Source organism: Osmia lignaria, chromosome 2 (assembly GCF_051020975.1).
Source record: "Osmia lignaria lignaria isolate PbOS001 chromosome 2, iyOsmLign1, whole genome shotgun sequence".
In the NCBI taxonomy this organism is placed as follows: domain Eukaryota; kingdom Metazoa; phylum Arthropoda; class Insecta; order Hymenoptera; family Megachilidae; genus Osmia; species Osmia lignaria.
The window spans coordinates 9,495,538-9,513,475 of NC_135033.1; the positions used below are offsets into that span (position 1 = coordinate 9,495,538).

Consider the following 17,938-nt stretch of genomic DNA (forward strand, 5'->3'; position numbering starts at 1 on the left):
TTTTATGATCTTATGACGTAGTTTAATGTTGTATTAAAAGGATTGTAAGATTTGTGACTATTATAAACGGAAACAGTCATAGAGGAAATTGTTTATATTTTTTTAGTTTGTATGTACAGCATCGAGCACAGTCAGTTTCCTTGGAGAAAATTAAAGGGGAAATGGAAATTCTCAAAACAGGATATAAATAATTTTACAACAAAATGCTCCATTTTTAAATGTTTTATTGTAGAAGTTTCAAAATTTAATCAATGTTCAATCTAATCGTCTTTCTTCGTGTCGGTCTTTCCTCCCCTAATTCTTCCTGTACGACGCGCAGCAATAAGACCAATCTTACGACCAGCGCTGGTTCCACGCTTAACTGTGGAAGCTTTACCAATATGTTGATGATTACCACCACCGTGAGGATGCTCAACAGGGTTCATAGCAACACCACGAACCTGTAAAGAAAAAGCATGGTCTTAAACAAATGTACTGAGAGTACTATGCAATACATAACAAAACCTCAGAGTTCCTCAGTTAAATAATTTTCAACACAAGTTATTCAGGTTTCAAATGTCTTAAGGCATCATTAGAAAATATCTACTTTTACATCCAAATTTTATACATATCATTAAATATTTTACCTTAGGCCAGCAATTCCTCTTTGCCTTGTACTTGTGATAAGCACGGCCAGCTTTAAGAATTGGTTTATCAATTCGTCCACCACCAGCAACAATGCCAACCATTGCTCTGTTGTTAGATGGAATTACTTTTTTGGCACCAGATGGTAATTTTACCCTGGTTTTCTTTGTATCAGGATTGTGAGCTATAACTGTGGCATAGTTTCCTGAAGCCCTAGCCAATCTACCTCTATCACCAGTCTTTTCCTCCAAATTACAAACAATGGTACCCTCAGGCATTTGACCAACAGGCATCACATTTCCAATTTGAAGATTTGCTGTAAGAAAAAAATTTTTATAGAATATTTATTTACATATCATATTGTATACAATTTTATACCTTTTTTTCCACAGTAAAGGAACTGTCCAGTGTACATTCCTTCAGGTGCAATAAATAATTCTTTACGTGTTTTGAATTTGTATGGGTCACGGAAATGCACAACAGCCAAAGGTGCTCCACGGCCAGGGTCATGAAGAATATCCTATAAAAATAAAATAGCTGTTTTAACAAACCACCTTAAATAATTACTATATGAGTAAAATGTATTAGGTTCTCAGAAAGAGCCTCTAGTGATCATTCTTCATTTTCAATCAGGAGTAGGTGAAACACTAATCATCATGTATATACTTTGTTATTACAGAATAACAAAGATAAGTATCTGGAATAACTTTAAAATTTAATTAATCATACATACCTTTACAACACCTTTAATGTACCCATGCCTTTCAGAGAAATCTAAGGAACGGAGTTTAGGTGCTCCCTTTCTCCTTTTCGTATGGGATCTGAAGACAGATCCAGCACCTTTACGCTGAGCACGAATTACTCGACCCATGGTTTAAAACCTGCACAAGAAATATAAAAAAAGGCTAAATTGCTTATTACTACAATGTCAAGCTTACGACAAAACGTGATAGTATGAGCTGCTTTTCATAAAAAACATAACCTCGAAACAAAACAACAGAATTATAATATAATTTTCGCTTGTGAAACTAAAATATTTACGGTAATATGTACAAAATAATTAAACTTATTCTAATTAGAATTATATATCATTAGATGCATTGTATTTTAACAGATATAACACGATTTTAAGGCAAGGGCAAGCACAGCTCACATACCAAGTGAACCGATATCGAATAGAGAAAGACACTAGCGGAAGTGATCCAACATGTGAAACTGAAATTGGCTGCACTGCTTACCCGCTAAAACATTTGATTTCCTACTTATTGTTGTATACGCGTTCAAAATGTACAGACGTAGTTGCGTTATTCTGATCATTTTTTTATACACGTTAGTGGTGGTTACACCACATAATTTAAAAAGACAGAAGAGAATTGTTGGTGGCAGACCAGCTGCACAACCTGTAATCGATGATCCTGTCGTTTATGTGACACGCAACAATCGACAAGCACGTATTTATGGTTCTCGAGATTCGAATAAAGGATTTTATGTTTTTCGTGGTATCCGATTTGGACTACCTCCAGTAGGTCAATATCGATTTCAAGTAAGCCATTTGTTATCTTTGTTAAATCTTTTATTTATGTTTTTGTTATATTTACATGCTAAGAATACAAAGGATGCTGCGATACTATGATAATTAATGCGCATCAATTTATCAGCTGGCGTATCCTGCACGATACTGTTATCTTAACTCAAATTACGCTTATAGTTTTCCAAGAATTTATTCCACCTTTGCTTAGAAAAAAAAAATTATTTTTCAGAGAGCTGTGCCTTTACACTTGGAAGGTGATATTAATGCTACAAAATGGGGTCCTCCGTGTCCTCAACCTAATCCATTTGGTCGCCAAGGAATTGTAGGAAGTGAAGATTGTCTTTTCTTAAACGTTTTTACACCCATGCTACCAGATGCCAGTAACGGATATCCGGTATTGATTTGGATCCATGGTGGCGGCTTTAGAAGGGGTTCCGCTTGTCAATACGAAATGAGAAATATCATTAGAAAAAAAGTTGTGGTCGTGTCCATTCAATATAGATTAGGTTCACTCGGTAAGTAAAATAGGGCATTTTTTTTTTTACTTACGTAGTATTATAAATAACATTTATATTATTCGTAGGATTTTTAAGTAGCGGTACGCAAGAATTGCCGGGTAATAATGGTATATTTGACATGATGTTGGCTGTAAGATGGGTGAAAAATTATATTCAATATTTTGGCGGCAATCCGAAAAAAATTATCGCATTTGGCCATGGTACAGGGGCCAGTTCAGCTTTTATGTTAACATTGTCCAAATTATCGAAAGGTAAATAATATAAAGCTAAGAATATGTATATTTTTTTCCTCATTTGTGTTATTAATTTGTAGGTGCATTTAGCGGTCTAATCGCTATGTCAGGATCAATTTTATCTCACTTCGCAATCGACAAAGACCCTTCATCAACCGCGCAATATATAGCTTCCAAAAATGAATGTCCTACGGATAATGTAATCGAAATGGTTCGTTGCCTTCGAGAGATACCAGTTGATAAATTAATTCAAACTGATTCCAGTTTGGAAACAATTCGTTCTGGCATTCAAGGTTTTGTTTCTAGTTTATCGAATATACTAGGTCCTGGCCCCGTTATCGAGGGTAGCGACGATGAAAGGTATGATCAGTTTTTGAAGCTTTTAAAATACCATTTCCTCATTGGATCTTTTCTTGCCAAAGATTTCTTCCCAATCTGAACGTCGATACTCCGGAAGACTCTTTGAAAGGAGATTTTCCAAAGATACCGTTGCTGACTGGAGTTATGAGCAACGAAGTAGGAGGAGCAATATTTGGAGATTACAGAGCTGAAATCGAAAATAAATTGCAAAGAAATCCAAATTTTCTTAACAAATATCTTATACCAGTTTTACAAAATACTGTACCAAATTTTGAAAACAGAACGAATTTCGCGCCAGAAGCATTCACTAAATATTTGAATGTTTTTAATAAGAAGAATAGTTCCCTTAATATTTCTAAAGTAGCCGAAGCTATTGGAGATTCTTTGTATAATGTTCCTGCATTTTTGACCGTCGAGCACTGGGCCAAGAAATCTGAAGCTTTTTTGTACAGCTTTGATCACAATGGAAAACGAAAATGCGGTAGAGATTTTTTGATAGGGTCGCCTATAGCAACAGCGAGCCAGGCTTTAGACGGTATGCGTTTAAATGAGAATTTGTTAACTTATATTACAGGTATGTCAGGATACATAATTCTTTTTAGGCATCACTAGTCACGGTGATGATCTTGGATATATCTTTAAACAGAACACTATTACCGGAGAAGCGATACAAAACGTTGATGAATCAGATGAAGAAGATAAACGCGTGGAAGAAGCTTTCACGAACCTCATAGCTGAATTTGCTAGAAATGGAAAGCCAAACGTAGCTTTTCAATCGCAAAACGGTAGTTTATTTTCGAACTTAACATCAGCTTTCTCCAGTGATACCAATTCGTTTATCAGCATTACCTCAACTCCTCATCTAATGAAACAGTTCAGGTGATCAAATGCTGTTGTCGAGTAATTAAATTATTACCAATAGTGTTATAAATATTGCTTTACAAATTCTAGATTCTGTGAAATAGCACTATAGACAGGTCTTGTAAAACGATTACAATCATCTACATGTAGTTATTTCAAAACTACTTTAGATCTTATTGATAAAAGTGCTGAAAAAGCTAAAAATACGATCGAAAATCCTATTCAAGCCCTGAACGAAAGAGTTTCGGACGCTATACCTAATTCTACTGTTTTAACTAACAAAACAATACCTATTGGTATCAATATTCCTTCAAATACGAAGAACAGGAAAGGAGGTATATTTCGAAATTTGGGATATAGCCACGCAAATCATTTGTATAAGAAGATGCACAACACTGAGCAATAAGGTAACAATACATTTGCTTTATAATACAATTACATTAAATAAATGTAATTAGTTATTATCTTTTGGCACATCTTGAAATAATTGAAGTAACATTTCTTCTTCATTTTCTTTGTCTGACGATAAATCTTCCTTATTCGCTTCAGTCAATTCAGAAGGGGTTTCTAAATTATGATTAGTTTCTTCTATTGTGTTCATATCTTCATTGCTGATACCTTCATTTTCCATAATCTTTTGTACGGATGATACTGATTCTTTAATTTCCGGTTTATCAATTACAACTGGTATCGAATCAACTTTATTTAACGGTTTATCGCACGTTATCGGTAGTTTTTCACTTTCTACAATAGTTGTATCTTGTACTTCAACTGTCATTTCTTCTTCTATTAAACTGTTCGATTTCTCTAAGATATTTTCGTTTGTTTCTTCAGTGGTATTGTTAGCAATGGATTTTTCAATCTCGTCAACGCGTAAATTTGTTACTTTTAATTTTTTATTCGATGACGGTATCATATCTTCTTCTACAGTATCCACAGTATCATCATTCTCTGTTGTTTCATCTTGATCTTGTACAGGTTGATCGGCAATAAATTCTTTTTCAGTAGTCCTGAAAAATACAGAAAACATGTTTAATATTAAATGTATTAAATGTCGTTAAATGTATATTTAGAAATATTTTTTTTAACTTACTCTACTTGAGTCAGCTGTATAGATGGAGTATGAGGATGTACGATCTTTTCAATTTCCGCTAACGCTATCTTGGCTTCTTGGGTAACGTATAGATTATTATCATTTAAAGCCATTTCAAATATTTCTAGAGAATATTGTGTAGGTAAAGGTACTAAAGGGTGTGGATTCATTTGCAAAACTCTCAAAACTCGTAGTAGTAGCAAACGACATTCAGGATGTTCTTTATAAAATTTTTGTTCTGAAGAATTTAAATAACAATCGTATAAAAGGGGTATTATAGTATTTTGTACAGTCTGAAAGAAATATTATCATTAAATCATTGAATATCAGATATCGGTACATCGATCGCTGAAAAATTTACCTTAAAAAATGTTTGCTTTAAAAGAGTTCCACCATTGAAAAATACATTTTGTAACACATTAAGAGCAGCTTCACATACATCTGTGTCTAAATTATATTCTTTACTAGAACCGGTTCCATTAGTCAAATATGTACTTTTTTCATATTGATTATCTCGTAAACGTTTTAAAGCTCTTTTTGATAAATTATTGTTTCGTTGAATCTTTACAACAATAACATTGAAATATATTTCAAGTAATGCCAATTTTATATTCTATTAATATAAAATAAGATTCTTCGAATATAATAAACTTACGGTTAATAAAACACGATCTTTTTCTGGTACTATATCTTTTAATATAGAAGGTAGATATTCATCGGAAATTGTTTCTATACCTGATAGAGCATTAGTATGCATCAACCAAGAGTTGAGACATTTATAAACAATTATCCTTACATTTCTAAATGGTTTATTGCCGCTAATCGTTATTTGATGTTCTAGAACTGTTTCTGTCCACTGTAGCGTTTGAAGAAACAGTTGCAATATTCTCGATCCGAATGGTATTAATTGTTCTTTAAATCTAAACATTTGAAACTTAGAAACGTAAAATGTATTTTGAATTATTGTAACTTCATCAAATTCTTACCCGCTAATTAATGCATCTAACACGTTGAACAATGCAATATGCAAGTGTGGTAAAAGAAGATATAACATTTGCTCTCGGACAGAGTTTTGATTCTTTAAGTTTGAAGGTTGTACTGCTAGTCCTCTGCATAAAACCTTCAAAATCTCATGGGGAAATACTGAATTTTTTTTACCAAATCCCCTGTATAATATTTTTAATTTTAAAATATTTAAATAGAATCTTTAGACATATTCTTTAAACTTGTGTACTATTCTCTTACCGTAACATGTATGATAAATAAGTGCACAAATTTAGAAACCTAAATTTTTGTTTAAAATAAAATTGAATAACATTCTCCTCTGATATACTGGGTAATTCCAGCTTATCCCAAATGTCAACATTTTCTAATTCTATTAAATTAGAAAATAGTTCATCCATTATACTATGTAAACTATTACAAATAAGTGCTTGATTATATGTCCAAGCAGTATAAGCAGGTTTTAAGGCTGGTGGCTTAAATGAGCGTTCTGTTGCTTTTGCTAACAGAGTATAACATTTTGCACTTGCATTAACTAAATTTTCTTCAGAGGAATCAATTTGTAATAGAATAATTTTTTTAATAGATACCTGCAATTAAAAGGTATATAATATTTTCCATGAAATTTTGTTTACCTTATTAGAAATTTCATTACCTGCAAACGTTCACAAACTTCTGGATATTGATGTAATAATGTAGCAGCTAAATAATACACCGGGCCACATTTTTTTTCTGAACTTAAATTACTGATTACATTAATGAGTTGTTTCACATTTTGCATTGATACTTGTTTGTGTATATCAGGAATATCTTTTGATCGGACAATTAAGTGTCCAAGAACTTTGCAGGAAATAGATAATTCTTGTGGAGAACTATGAATACTTTCTAGTACTTGAGTTGCTTTTGAAATCCATAGCATACAGTATTTTAAAAGCACATCTTTTGAGCATTGTGGTAAAATCTTATCCAAAATTAATAAACCATTATAACGAGAATGTGAACGGTTTAAATGATGATTTACTGTTGATAGAATGGCATTTTGTGCTTTGTCAACCTGGAATAAGAGAAATATATCAACATGGTATAATTTCCAAATAAAAATGGAGTATGTTTATGTCAAAATGCTATTAAACATGTACAACATAACTATCAACACATAACTCTAAAGTCTACAATTAATTTAAGAAATTTATTTTTACTTCTTCTATATCAAATGGTATATCTCCATTTAGACATATCAAATCCTGCAAGAATTCTTCATATTCCTTTGAATTATGATCAAAGAAACTAATTAATTCCGTAATTGTTGTCATTTTATTTCTGTAACTCCACGCGTGTTTTAAGTAACTTTGACGATAAGGTTAGGTACATCAATATAATTAAAATCTTTTACAATGAATAAAAATCATTAATGATATTTTTATTTCTATAGAGCAGTATTAATAAGAACTAGTAACAAAGATTTAAATGAGTAATAAATGCAATTTGACAATTAATTCTAGAAAGGTTAGCGTGTATGAATGGTGCACTGTTTCCAGGCGCATGAATTTAAATTGCCGCAAAAAATTTCAAATTGCATTCTTTTTTAAAAATTGTATAATTGTGTTCATTTGGTGAATTGCATTATATTTCAAATTTATATTTCAACATTACATTTATTTATAAATCAATACAATTATATAGTTATTTAAAAACAGATAAAATTAGAAGTTTCCTCGCGAGATTTCAACTCGTGCGGAAAAACGAGCTTTATTCTGGTGTTAGAATTTTAATATCAAATTTCTTCTAAACTATTGATGCTCAGAAGCGTACATAGATAGATCCGCAATAACATGCTCCATCAATATGCAAAAACTCATTAAAATCTGAGTGGGTCACTTGGAAAGCTCACTTTGTTAGAAGTAGTTAGAGCATAGCAAACGTTGTGAATCTTTTACGCAACACGATTGGCCTCAATCGTAAAAGGAATTATTATGTAATTTTGCGGTGTACTTGGTGGTGACGGTTCAAATATTTCTTCTCACGAGCTATCATTCTGTTTGCTTTTTTTTATAGTAGTTATAATAACAGTCTTTTTTTCTTATCGCTATGGGTTAAATACTTTGTAAACATCTTTTATTCTTAGTAATGGATGATTTGAGACGGTAAAGTACTTCTGTCCGGTAATGAGTGAAAAAATGAAATGTTGGTCACGCATCGTGAACACGAACTCGGGGAATTAGCTTGTACTCGAATGTACAAGAATAACATCTACTTTGTTCAACCCTTTAATATTACGGAGGTAAACCACCCTCAAATATGATTAGGTCCATAAAATATCATCTAAATCAGTGCGTAAGGATTCGCAGTGATTTAAATTATGAATAGGTTTTTGAACTTGCTTCCCTGTTCAAACTACCTATTCAATTATATTGGGCCCTATAACGCCTACTGTCTATCTTTCTTCCTGACAGAAAGGTCTTCCCCCACTCCTTTTCTTCTTCCGACATTCTATCTCCCCCCACCCCTTCTGGGACTCGCTTCAGGCACTCGTTCTTCCTCCGATCAGTTCCCCTACCTACCGGCGTTCAGTTACGTTGTGGAGAACGTTACTCGGACGACAGTTTGTTTGGATTTTGGTTGTACAAGAAGTCCTGTGAAATCGTTTTTCTCTTTTTTCTAACAAACACGATACGAACAGTAGTGTATTTAACGTTTGTGCGCAAGTGATCGTGGGAAAGTACTTTCTACCGGTTTTCTTTAACGATTATCTCGATATCCCCGTTTACATTCCATACCCACGCGTGGTTTTGCAAGTACGCAGGATTCGGTACTTTGGTGAACATTCGATGGGAAACAACAGAAGGATCTTTTTCGAAGAATCATCACCGGCGATGCTTTGAATCGATCCTCGATTGGGATTTTCATCGAACCGTACAGGAATGCGGCGCGAATCGTTAATGAAAAATGGACATTAAAGAGGTACGTAAAGGATAGGGAATAGCGAAATGGACTGTGTGCGTACAGCCATATTGAAAACTGGCCACTTGTCGAGGGCGGTTAAGAAAGATAGTTAGGAAAGAAAGTTTCGAGACACGATCCGTTTTTCATGCCGTTAGTGACTTCTTTGCTTCCTTTACCCTCCGTGAGAGAGTGGACCCACCTTCTGACAGGTGGAATGCGGGGACCCAACATAGCCGTGGGGATCGACGATCGCGATTGCAGCGACGCGAAGCGACTCGTGCAGGTAAATACGTGCCTTTTGCTGTGCCCACGACCTCTGATGTTGTCTTTCGCTTTTGTTTTTACTCTTATTATAATATTTTCGTTTTCGATACATTTTGTTTTAAAACATGAACATTATTTGATCAAATCTACGTAAAATGTGTACACATCAGATAAAACGGGCAGACATTAGTTTGTTGTTATTGCATTGATTACATACTTAAACATGTTTACTACCAGTATTTACTTGTAAGTATAGAAAAATTCAGAAAGAAAAGGGCGTAATCCCTGGTTCAGTAAATCAGTACTTTTTCGCTAGGCTAGAATGCATTAACAACTTCGTATCATTCTGAGGACATTACAAAATCTTTAAGCGTAATTTTTTACGTTATTTGAAAGAGATGTAATGTTATAGTCTCGTAAAATTATTACTTTTAATGTGCTTGTGAGACTCCATCGCGGTAGAGGGTTAGCACGTTGGCGGCCACAGTAGAAATGGCCGCGAGTAATGCGGCATACTTTATTTAAGTTTTTCATTTTCTACTGTGTGTTATGATAATATTAGTGCTATTAAACGTTATTTTTAATGAAATTTTATCATTAAAATTATATGTACCTAGGTACGTTGAATTACATAATTTCACATGTAAACTGTCTGGCGAAAGGGTTAATCAAATAATACCTTAGCTGTTTATCTAGCGTCTGAAGATTATTATAGCAATTACGATTACGACAAAGATATCTTAATCCGATAATATGCTATTTGGTTTTGATTTCTGGTAGAAATATCGATAAGAGCATAGCTTAACATATAATTTCAACGGGAGAAATGCAAAATACATTATTAGGGTAGTTTCTTGAATATACGATAAAACGAGTTTCCAGTTACAACTTATATCCGGTGATCTTAGGAAACAGCTCCTAATTAAACGTTCCAACGACCTAATCTTTTATTTAATTACTTATCTTTATATATGAGAGGTTTAAAGCGGTAGATTTGACTTTCACCCAACTGCACTACTTTCACCGAAGCTCTTATACGTAAGAAAATTTCGAAATCAAAAACTCTACTGTTAATCGTGATTGAATTTACAATCACGAAATTTTAACATTGGGAAATCTTTATAAAATTTATAATTTAAATATGTGAAACAGAAATTGAAGTACATTAACGCAAATGGCGTTGCGTGACTTTATTATCCTCAGGTGTATTTTAGCAATTCTTTGTTTTTCTATTTCAAACCATGTGTTGCAGTTGGGATTAAATGGTATTTGCGGTTATTGTTTGCATAAGAGGATCATACGGTGTTCGAATTCCTTTGGAATTTTTTTCTTCTTACAATTCATATTATCGATTTTAATTTCTATAAATTTTCATATTCCTTTGCGAATGTCATTTGCAAATTATAACGGAATTTTACTGTATGTGATCACATTAAACGGGTCATATTTAACCAAAGACTTCCGTATGCTGATAAATATTGAAAGGATAAAACGGTGTTTAAACATGATTAGCATTATCAATTTTTCATGCATAAATGAGATCATTCGTACGTTTACCTTCAACTCAGTTGTATCTGCCTTTTTTTGTACGTAACTTCCGTGTACTTGAACTTTGTTTTATACGTTTTATATATTTAAGTAATTAACAGTTATATTTTATAACCAATTCATATCTTATTTATCGTTAGTAGCAAAGTGTTATTCGTATGAACGATATCGTGTAATACATATGAATTTCAAATGTATTATAATTACAGTATCTGATGTTTACTAAATCTCGTTTATTATTACTCATGCAAGATAATGTGTTGGATATTTGCATAAACGTATCCATAAATTAAAGATTAATATAACGAATCAGTGATTTATTTTCAGTTTTCAGTTTTCCAAATCTGAATTTTCCACTTTTTAAATTTAGGAGTTTTCAATTTTTCAATCTTCAAATCTAAGTTTTCCACTTTTTGAAGTTTCCAGTTTTTTTCGTGAGTCTTCTTCGTGAATTTCCTTGGATTTTTACACGCGTTTAATGCTTTTAAGATAGTACCTTGTGCAACTATCCGGCATTCTAGCCATGACAGTGTATCCGTAACAGAATACGAAACAGTTACCACCTTGGTGTTAGGACAAGGTCGATATAATTCTCTGGCACGGTATTTGATCGAGACTAGGTAACTAATTTCTTGAAATTGCCGTAAGAGCAACGAGTTTCTTATTTTTATGCTTTCACTATAACACCGTAATCAATGATTGGAGTAATTAGATAGAGGTAGGATGGGCCTGGGTCCTTTCGAAATGTGAATTGGTCCCTTTCACCAAACACAAAAATGAAATATGTAAGATATCAGAAATATAACAGATAGTACAAAAATAATAAATAAACACAAGGTTCTTGTACACCGATTACACGGAAGTTTCTACGTTTATCGAATACTCAATCTTCAATGATGACGTCGATGAACCTTTTGTTCTTTACTTGTTCAACCGTTAGACTTCTTTCTACAATAGTAATTCTAAGAATCGTGTGCATCTTAAACGATTCGTCATCGCAAATGATAACAATTATTGCACTGGAAATTGCGTCAAGATGCTTTTATCTTATTTTTGCAATAAAGTTGGAACAGTTTCGTGAATTAGTTTACCTTTTCCTGAATTATCAGAAAATAATAAATCGCACGATTTGAATATTTATTTTCAACTTCTCTTGTTATTTGGACAACGAAGTTTAATTTTTAATCAAATCAGAGAAAGGTGAAGGGCATGAGGAGAAATTGTCAGACAGAGAGGTAACCTCGCGTAATCGAGTTGACCCCATGAGACAATTAGCCAAATTGGAAGGTCTCGTGGATCACTCTGAATCATGACTTATTCTTGAGCTCGTGTTACTTGGCTGCATCATTCCATGTGTAATCTCATTCATCTTACAAGGAATATTATGCAACTGATACACGTCGATTTTGATGCCATTTCTTTTATCAGTAATCATCCTCTTTAACCGTGATATCCAATCGTTAATAATCGATAAATATCAATTATTTTTACATATTTTATGCGTTATGAAGAATTTCTTGCGATTACTTATAGGTACATAGTATATAATTTCCGTGTTTTTTCTCCTTTTAATGTATCATAAATGCATATACATTAAACGCGGTTTACTCGTCGCTAATTAAACTTAGAATAATTTTGCATGCTTTTAATTAAAAAAATTCAAGCCTTTAAATGGTTCCACGAAAATTCAGAGCTCGAATATGCTCGAATTGTTTAAGAACTCGCGAGTGTTTATAATTTCCAGTTTTGGATATTTATCGTCGCATGCTAATGAGCGAGGAAAAAAAAAACATACAAAGTTCAGACGAAACATTTAATTAATTCGCAACTCGTCGGTTAATTAAGCACGGTAGCGAGCAATAGTTGACATGATTCGGGTAAACATGCGCATTATAAATATCATTGGTCATAATAATGGATGATTGTGCACGATAAGAAAGGCACGCAACGTGAAGCGAATAGCACGAGAATTTGCTATCAGATAATCTAATTCAATGATGTTACGTTCGCCTTCAAGTAAGGTCAGTTTCGTAACTTTATTCAGAGGATGTGATTTAAAAATGAACGATATTTTTAAATGTAGTTCGAAACGACTAAAATATTCGGCAAGGTTTCATCAATATTTCTAGAATTATCTGATACTGATGGTAGACCGTAGTGTCATTTTAAGAGAAGGCAAGAAACTCTTTATAATGCATGATTAACAACTTCCCACTAGTTAATTAACATTCAAAATAACCGAAGCATTTATAAGATACACTTCCTATGTGTTCTTTGCATTTTATAGTTGCATAATTATTTAACATTAAAAAAAATTAGAAATCTGAAGTGGCTGATCCATTCCCAGAAACACCTTTACTTCCCCTATCATTTCTATTCTTGTGCAGTTTGTAGTTGCATTAGACAGGCGAGTTTCTTCGACTTTCCTCGTGGAAACGTATCGAATAGAAAATGAATAGCGCCGGTATTTTGCAAACGAGTGAAAATCGTCGTTTCTATTTTATTTAACATTCAGCTCGCAAGCACTTATCGTTACTACGTGGAAGGCAGCGCCTTTCGCGCGATATTCGACAGGCAGCACGGAATTCGCGATTTCGTTGCTTTTGCAATAATACGTATATATTAACAAGCTGCAGGTGAATGTACCCGAGCATTAGCGACAATCCGTTTCGAATGAAATGTGAAAACTTGTACGATATACACGCGTGACCGAATCGATGAAAAAAGGATTAGAATCGTCAAAGCAAACTTTCATTCCACGATGGACGAGACACTGCGCGTTCAATTAAACAGAACGATTTCTCTGTTCGAAAAGGATTAAATGGAACTTCCATTTCTTTTTTTTCTTTTTTTTAAAATTGATATTCTGATCTTCGAATTTTCTTAATTGTTCTGGCCTGACTTTTGTGACTGATTCTTCTGAGATTATATTTTTGATTATTGGAAATTGATTTTTTTTTTTCATCTGAGAAAGGGGAATATCTTCTTAAAGAGAAAGAAACGTCGTACACTTTCTCCAAATTACAAACGATGGACGGCGAAAGTTGTTATTCTTTGTCGCTGTGCAAAATTCTGAATGATGTAACGTTGCGAGCTTTCTTTCAAAGAATTCATTTCTTTATTTGCATGCTTTGTGCATCGGTCACGGTGTTCCTGCCGTGTTAAACAGTCCACCGTGAACGGACCACCGAGATGTTTATTTATTTCATTTCGTTCCACCGTGTTAATAAAGATATAATTTATCGTAATCAATAACCCGTCCAATCACCACGACCCGTTACGCTTTCCTTGACACTGGTTCTATCAAATCAAATTAGCAACGTTCAAACACGGGCAACCACTTTCGCAAACTCCCATTACCTTCCCGAGTCTAGCGTAACAGAGATTTGGAACGTGAGCCAAACACATCTCATTCATTCGTTCCAAAAAAGAAAAAGAAAGAAAGATATACGTTCGGTACCAGTTCCGCCTGTATTGTTCCTGGTCGCAGAAATGCGGACAATGGACGTACATACAGTTCGTATCAAAAGGAACGGTCAAACATTCCAAAAAATATTATTTTATTCAAGAAATATTTGAAAAATTATATTTATTTAACCTTCGAATAATTTGAATATTAATATAAATAATAAGAAGAAATTGAAATTTTGATATCAATAAGATTAATTATTAAAATGGTTAAAAATGATTTCTTATTATTTTGTGTTAAATAATTAATCTTTTAAGATAAAAATATCATTAGTATCGCTCCTTGCTATTGGCGCAAGGTGGTCGAGGATCGACCAATCGCGTGGCGAGTAGTTAGGCGCCGTCCGTAGTCAGACTCGAACGTCGCGCGAGAGCGCCCGATCGCGTCAGTTGGTCTTCGACCGTAGCGCGGGTAACATATCTTTCGCGTTCGCTATAATTTTCGCAACCGTATGAACGTTATCGTTTCTGCGTTCATTGTGACTAAATATTTTGTGCTTAGAACGCGTGACAGCCAAGCAGTGGTACTAAGGAACATTATCCTTCCGGTAACGAGAAAAAGGTAGGAATTTTTTATTCGTAATTCGTACATGTCAGCGGTACAGGAGCTCCGAATTTAAAGTAGACCGATTACGATTGAGCTTTCGAATCGCCACTGATAGATTTTAGGTGCATTGTTTATAATTTTAAGAACAACTGTCATTGGTTATTATATAAATTTTTAAAAATAGAATTAGAGTATATTTTATCATTCGAGATATTTCTTCAGATTGATATAATAATATTGGAGATAATGATAGGAATAACCGAAGCAGCACGTTTTTGCTATCGTCAATCTAATAATAATTCTCCAGGCTAAAAGTAGCGAATGAAGTATTAAGCTCTTTATCGTCGGGCCATGTGTTTGTATCGTGGACGATAATCTGTTTGATTTGCGTGATAGTCGTTAATATGTTCAAACTGCTATATATTGACCAAATTTAAATCACCTCTAATTATGTAGGTACATAGTGTTTGTAAAGGGTCAGTTTTGCGCGTTGACTGCCGCAGTAGAAATAGACGTGTTTAGTCAGACATACTAAAATATTAATTATTAAGGGTACGATCGATTAATTTTCAAATTGATATCTTACAATTAGTTTATTAAAATAATATTTAGGTGACGTCCTGGATTCTCACCCTTTCCCATAGGCATCCCTAAGGAAACTGACAATGTGGGGGAGGGATATATAAATATAGAAGTTTGACCCTATCATAAAAATCTACGCAGGAAAATTTGAATTGCCATTTATTTATTATTCATACTAAATTCTATAATACTTGATAATTAAAAATTACATTATTTTTCTTTCTAAATCATCCTTTCATTAAAATTAATAAAGTATGTTGAAATTAACGTGACTTTATTTGTCTACGTGTCCAGACAACGTGTACACAATTTGTCGTGTATAAAGTGGGATTTGTTTTCCAATTGAATCCACCTGCAAAAATATCACGTAATAGCGTATTGTTTCTCCTATAATAGTCAGCATCGAAACTCGTCATGTCCTTGAGTGTCGTGTGTTTTGTATCTCTATATTCTATCAGGGAATTGTTTTAATTTTGTTCATTGTACAACTTCGATATTATTATTATATAATACGTTAAATTATGGTCTTTAGAAATCATACTAGAATATTTCTGCAACAAAAGAATATTCCAAAGAATTCGAACGGTTCTGTAATCAAGATTTCTATAATTAATTTGCGCTGATATATCGGTATCATTAAAACGAATCAAATCAAATCAAATCGTAACATCGGGTAAATTATTTTCGTATTTTATCTATATTTAATTGTATTACATTATCACATTGCTGGTTACGTGGCATGCGTAGATTTCCTGATCAGATAAATTCGATAAAGATTCGAAAGAAACATGTTTTGGTTTGTTTTTTAAAAATTCTTTTTTTGAGCTATAATTAATATGAAACTTTTGTGCAATTTAATTAACATAGACACCGCGACGATACGCAGAGTTAACGAGCAGAGAATCTAAAAGTTTTCTATCACAACGAATTCATTGCTTCTGGACGTTGCGAAACCGTTTGATTAACGTTTGTTACGCGAATATCTGCCCCCAGGGCAGAAATATCAGCGTTAGCAGGTGGGGTCTCTGATTACCCCTAGTTTAAAGTAGATCAATAGATAACCATGGAATTGTGACTCAACGTCACTTAACTATAAATTCCTATATGCATTGTTGACATCGGATTATGTCCTCTTTCGTATCAGACATTTATCCGAAGCATTTTCATCTATTCCTAATATTCTCAGGCTTTCCTTGGCTACTGTATTATAAACTTAATAAATATTAAGACACTGATGTACGGTGCAGTTGGAAAGTACCTCTTAGCATTCTCTTCCTCTAATAAACTCTCGATTTACGACGATCCACCATCGACAGGGTAGTTTTCATTTTCAAGTAATAAAGAGATAAAACGTTTTCAAATGTTCTCGTTCTGGATATAATATTTGTTGCAAGCCGATTCGAGCGTGATGTTGTTAGGTGCCGTTATATCCGTGCAGGCTGTACAGTACACCTATGAATATACATTTCACGATACCCACGTCCGTCGGTTAATAACGAGCCCTAAACGCGATGATACATCGTCTAATTGTAACGGTCGAATCGTCGCGTAATTTGTTACGGTGCACGGGCAGCGGGAATCGGTACGCGATGATCATTGCGAAAATATTCCTGGATAATTTCGCACATACCATCAGCTTTTCATGCAGATGATTCCTGCCTTACGTCATTGGCCGTGATGTAATTAACCACGGAAGTTAACGCGAGTTGCAATCGGCGGCGCGGCGCAGGTTGGTTGGATCGAAATTTCGATCGGAATGTCGCCGTGTTTGATATAGAATTTCTTTATTGACAAAATCGTGGTAAAAGGGAAGGAAAATTGAAATTTTTCCTAGGATATTTGTAGAATTCTAAGTGCCAAGGTAACTGTTATAGATTCCAAGTACACTAGACTACTTAATGTTACTAATGGTCTTGGAATACCGAGGAATCGATAAACAGTAACCTAACATTCTTGAGAAAATTCGTAGAATTCTGAGTAACATATCATCTCGGTACATATTTACTATCGACTTTCCATGCTGGTGTAAAATACGAGAGCAGTCTCGCGTTTCGTTTTCATTCTATCCTTCCGCAGTGACTCTGTTACGAACTGCATGGAATTCGGTTAGAATTCATTTTTAGCTACGAAAGAAAAGAATGCTTTTCCATGGCATACTTTCTCGATTCGATCTTCCGGCGTGTACGAAGTCGACAAGTCGCCAGCTAGGAACCGTTACGTTGCCGAGACCAGGCGAAATGCAGAGGAAACCGCGAAAAAGCTTATGCGTCGAGGCTGCCTCGTAAAGTCAAGTTTACGGTAGACTGACAACGAGATAAGGACTTTGCACAACAGTTATGCCCGCTATTTCTCGCGTCTCGCGAA

The 17,938-nt window shown here is 34.0% G+C and overlaps 3 protein-coding genes across 3 annotated transcripts in view; 1 reads left to right on the top strand and 2 right to left on the bottom strand.

The window, feature by feature from the left end:
* Positions 1-207: 207 nt before the first annotated feature.
* On the bottom strand, positions 208-1,846 carry RpL8 (ribosomal protein L8). Its single transcript, XM_034333955.2, has 5 exons — positions 1,782-1,846; positions 1,358-1,505; positions 1,003-1,144; positions 627-940; positions 208-440 (listed from the first exon to the last, which is right to left on the bottom strand). Exons 2-5 carry the CDS (start codon positions 1,493-1,495, stop codon positions 261-263), a joined length of 774 nt encoding a protein of 257 aa, XP_034189846.1. The 5' UTR covers positions 1,496-1,505; positions 1,782-1,846; the 3' UTR covers positions 208-260.
* Positions 1,745-17,938, top strand: part of LOC117608583 (esterase E4) — a 28,541-nt gene continuing 12,347 nt past the window's right edge. Inside the window, exons 1-7 of the mRNA XM_034333929.2 lie at positions 1,745-2,167; positions 2,385-2,670; positions 2,739-2,924; positions 2,987-3,266; positions 3,329-3,801; positions 3,869-4,145; positions 4,218-4,534. Of these exons, the coding sequence (XP_034189820.2) occupies positions 1,910-2,167; positions 2,385-2,670; positions 2,739-2,924; positions 2,987-3,266; positions 3,329-3,801; positions 3,869-4,145; positions 4,218-4,239 (1,782 nt within the window). The 5' untranslated portion in view covers positions 1,745-1,909 and the 3' untranslated portion in view covers positions 4,240-4,534. The remainder of the gene's footprint in view (positions 2,168-2,384; positions 2,671-2,738; positions 2,925-2,986; positions 3,267-3,328; positions 3,802-3,868; positions 4,146-4,217; positions 4,535-17,938) is intronic.
* Positions 4,534-7,683, bottom strand: LOC117608581 (proline-, glutamic acid- and leucine-rich protein 1). The gene is made up of 8 exons (XM_034333926.2): positions 7,422-7,683; positions 6,878-7,276; positions 6,466-6,812; positions 6,207-6,386; positions 5,876-6,140; positions 5,582-5,782; positions 5,221-5,513; positions 4,534-5,137 (listed from the first exon to the last, which is right to left on the bottom strand). Exons 1-8 carry the CDS (start codon positions 7,533-7,535, stop codon positions 4,582-4,584), a joined length of 2,355 nt encoding a protein of 784 aa, XP_034189817.2. The 5' UTR covers positions 7,536-7,683; the 3' UTR covers positions 4,534-4,581.

Excerpts from the sequence above, each read along its gene's own strand:
- RpL8 (XM_034333955.2), bottom strand. The coding sequence starts at position 1,495 with ATGGGTCGAGTAATTCGTGCTCAGCGTAAAGGTGCTGGATCTGTCTTC. Across the intron at positions 941-1,002 it reads CCTTTACTGTGGAAAAAAAG|CAAATCTTCAAATTGGAAAT; the intron begins GTATAAAATTGT and ends TTTTTCTTACAG. Across the intron at positions 441-626 it reads AGAGGAATTGCTGGCCTAAG|GTTCGTGGTGTTGCTATGAA; the intron begins GTAAAATATTTA and ends TTTTCTTTACAG.
- LOC117608581 (XM_034333926.2), bottom strand. The coding sequence starts at position 7,535 with ATGACAACAATTACGGAATTAATTAGTTTCTTTGATCATAATTCAAAG. Across the intron at positions 6,813-6,877 it reads AAGTTTGTGAACGTTTGCAG|GTATCTATTAAAAAAATTAT; the intron begins GTAATGAAATTT and ends TTTTAATTGCAG. Across the intron at positions 5,138-5,220 it reads ATACAGCTGACTCAAGTAGA|GACTACTGAAAAAGAATTTA; the intron begins GTAAGTTAAAAA and ends TGTATTTTTCAG.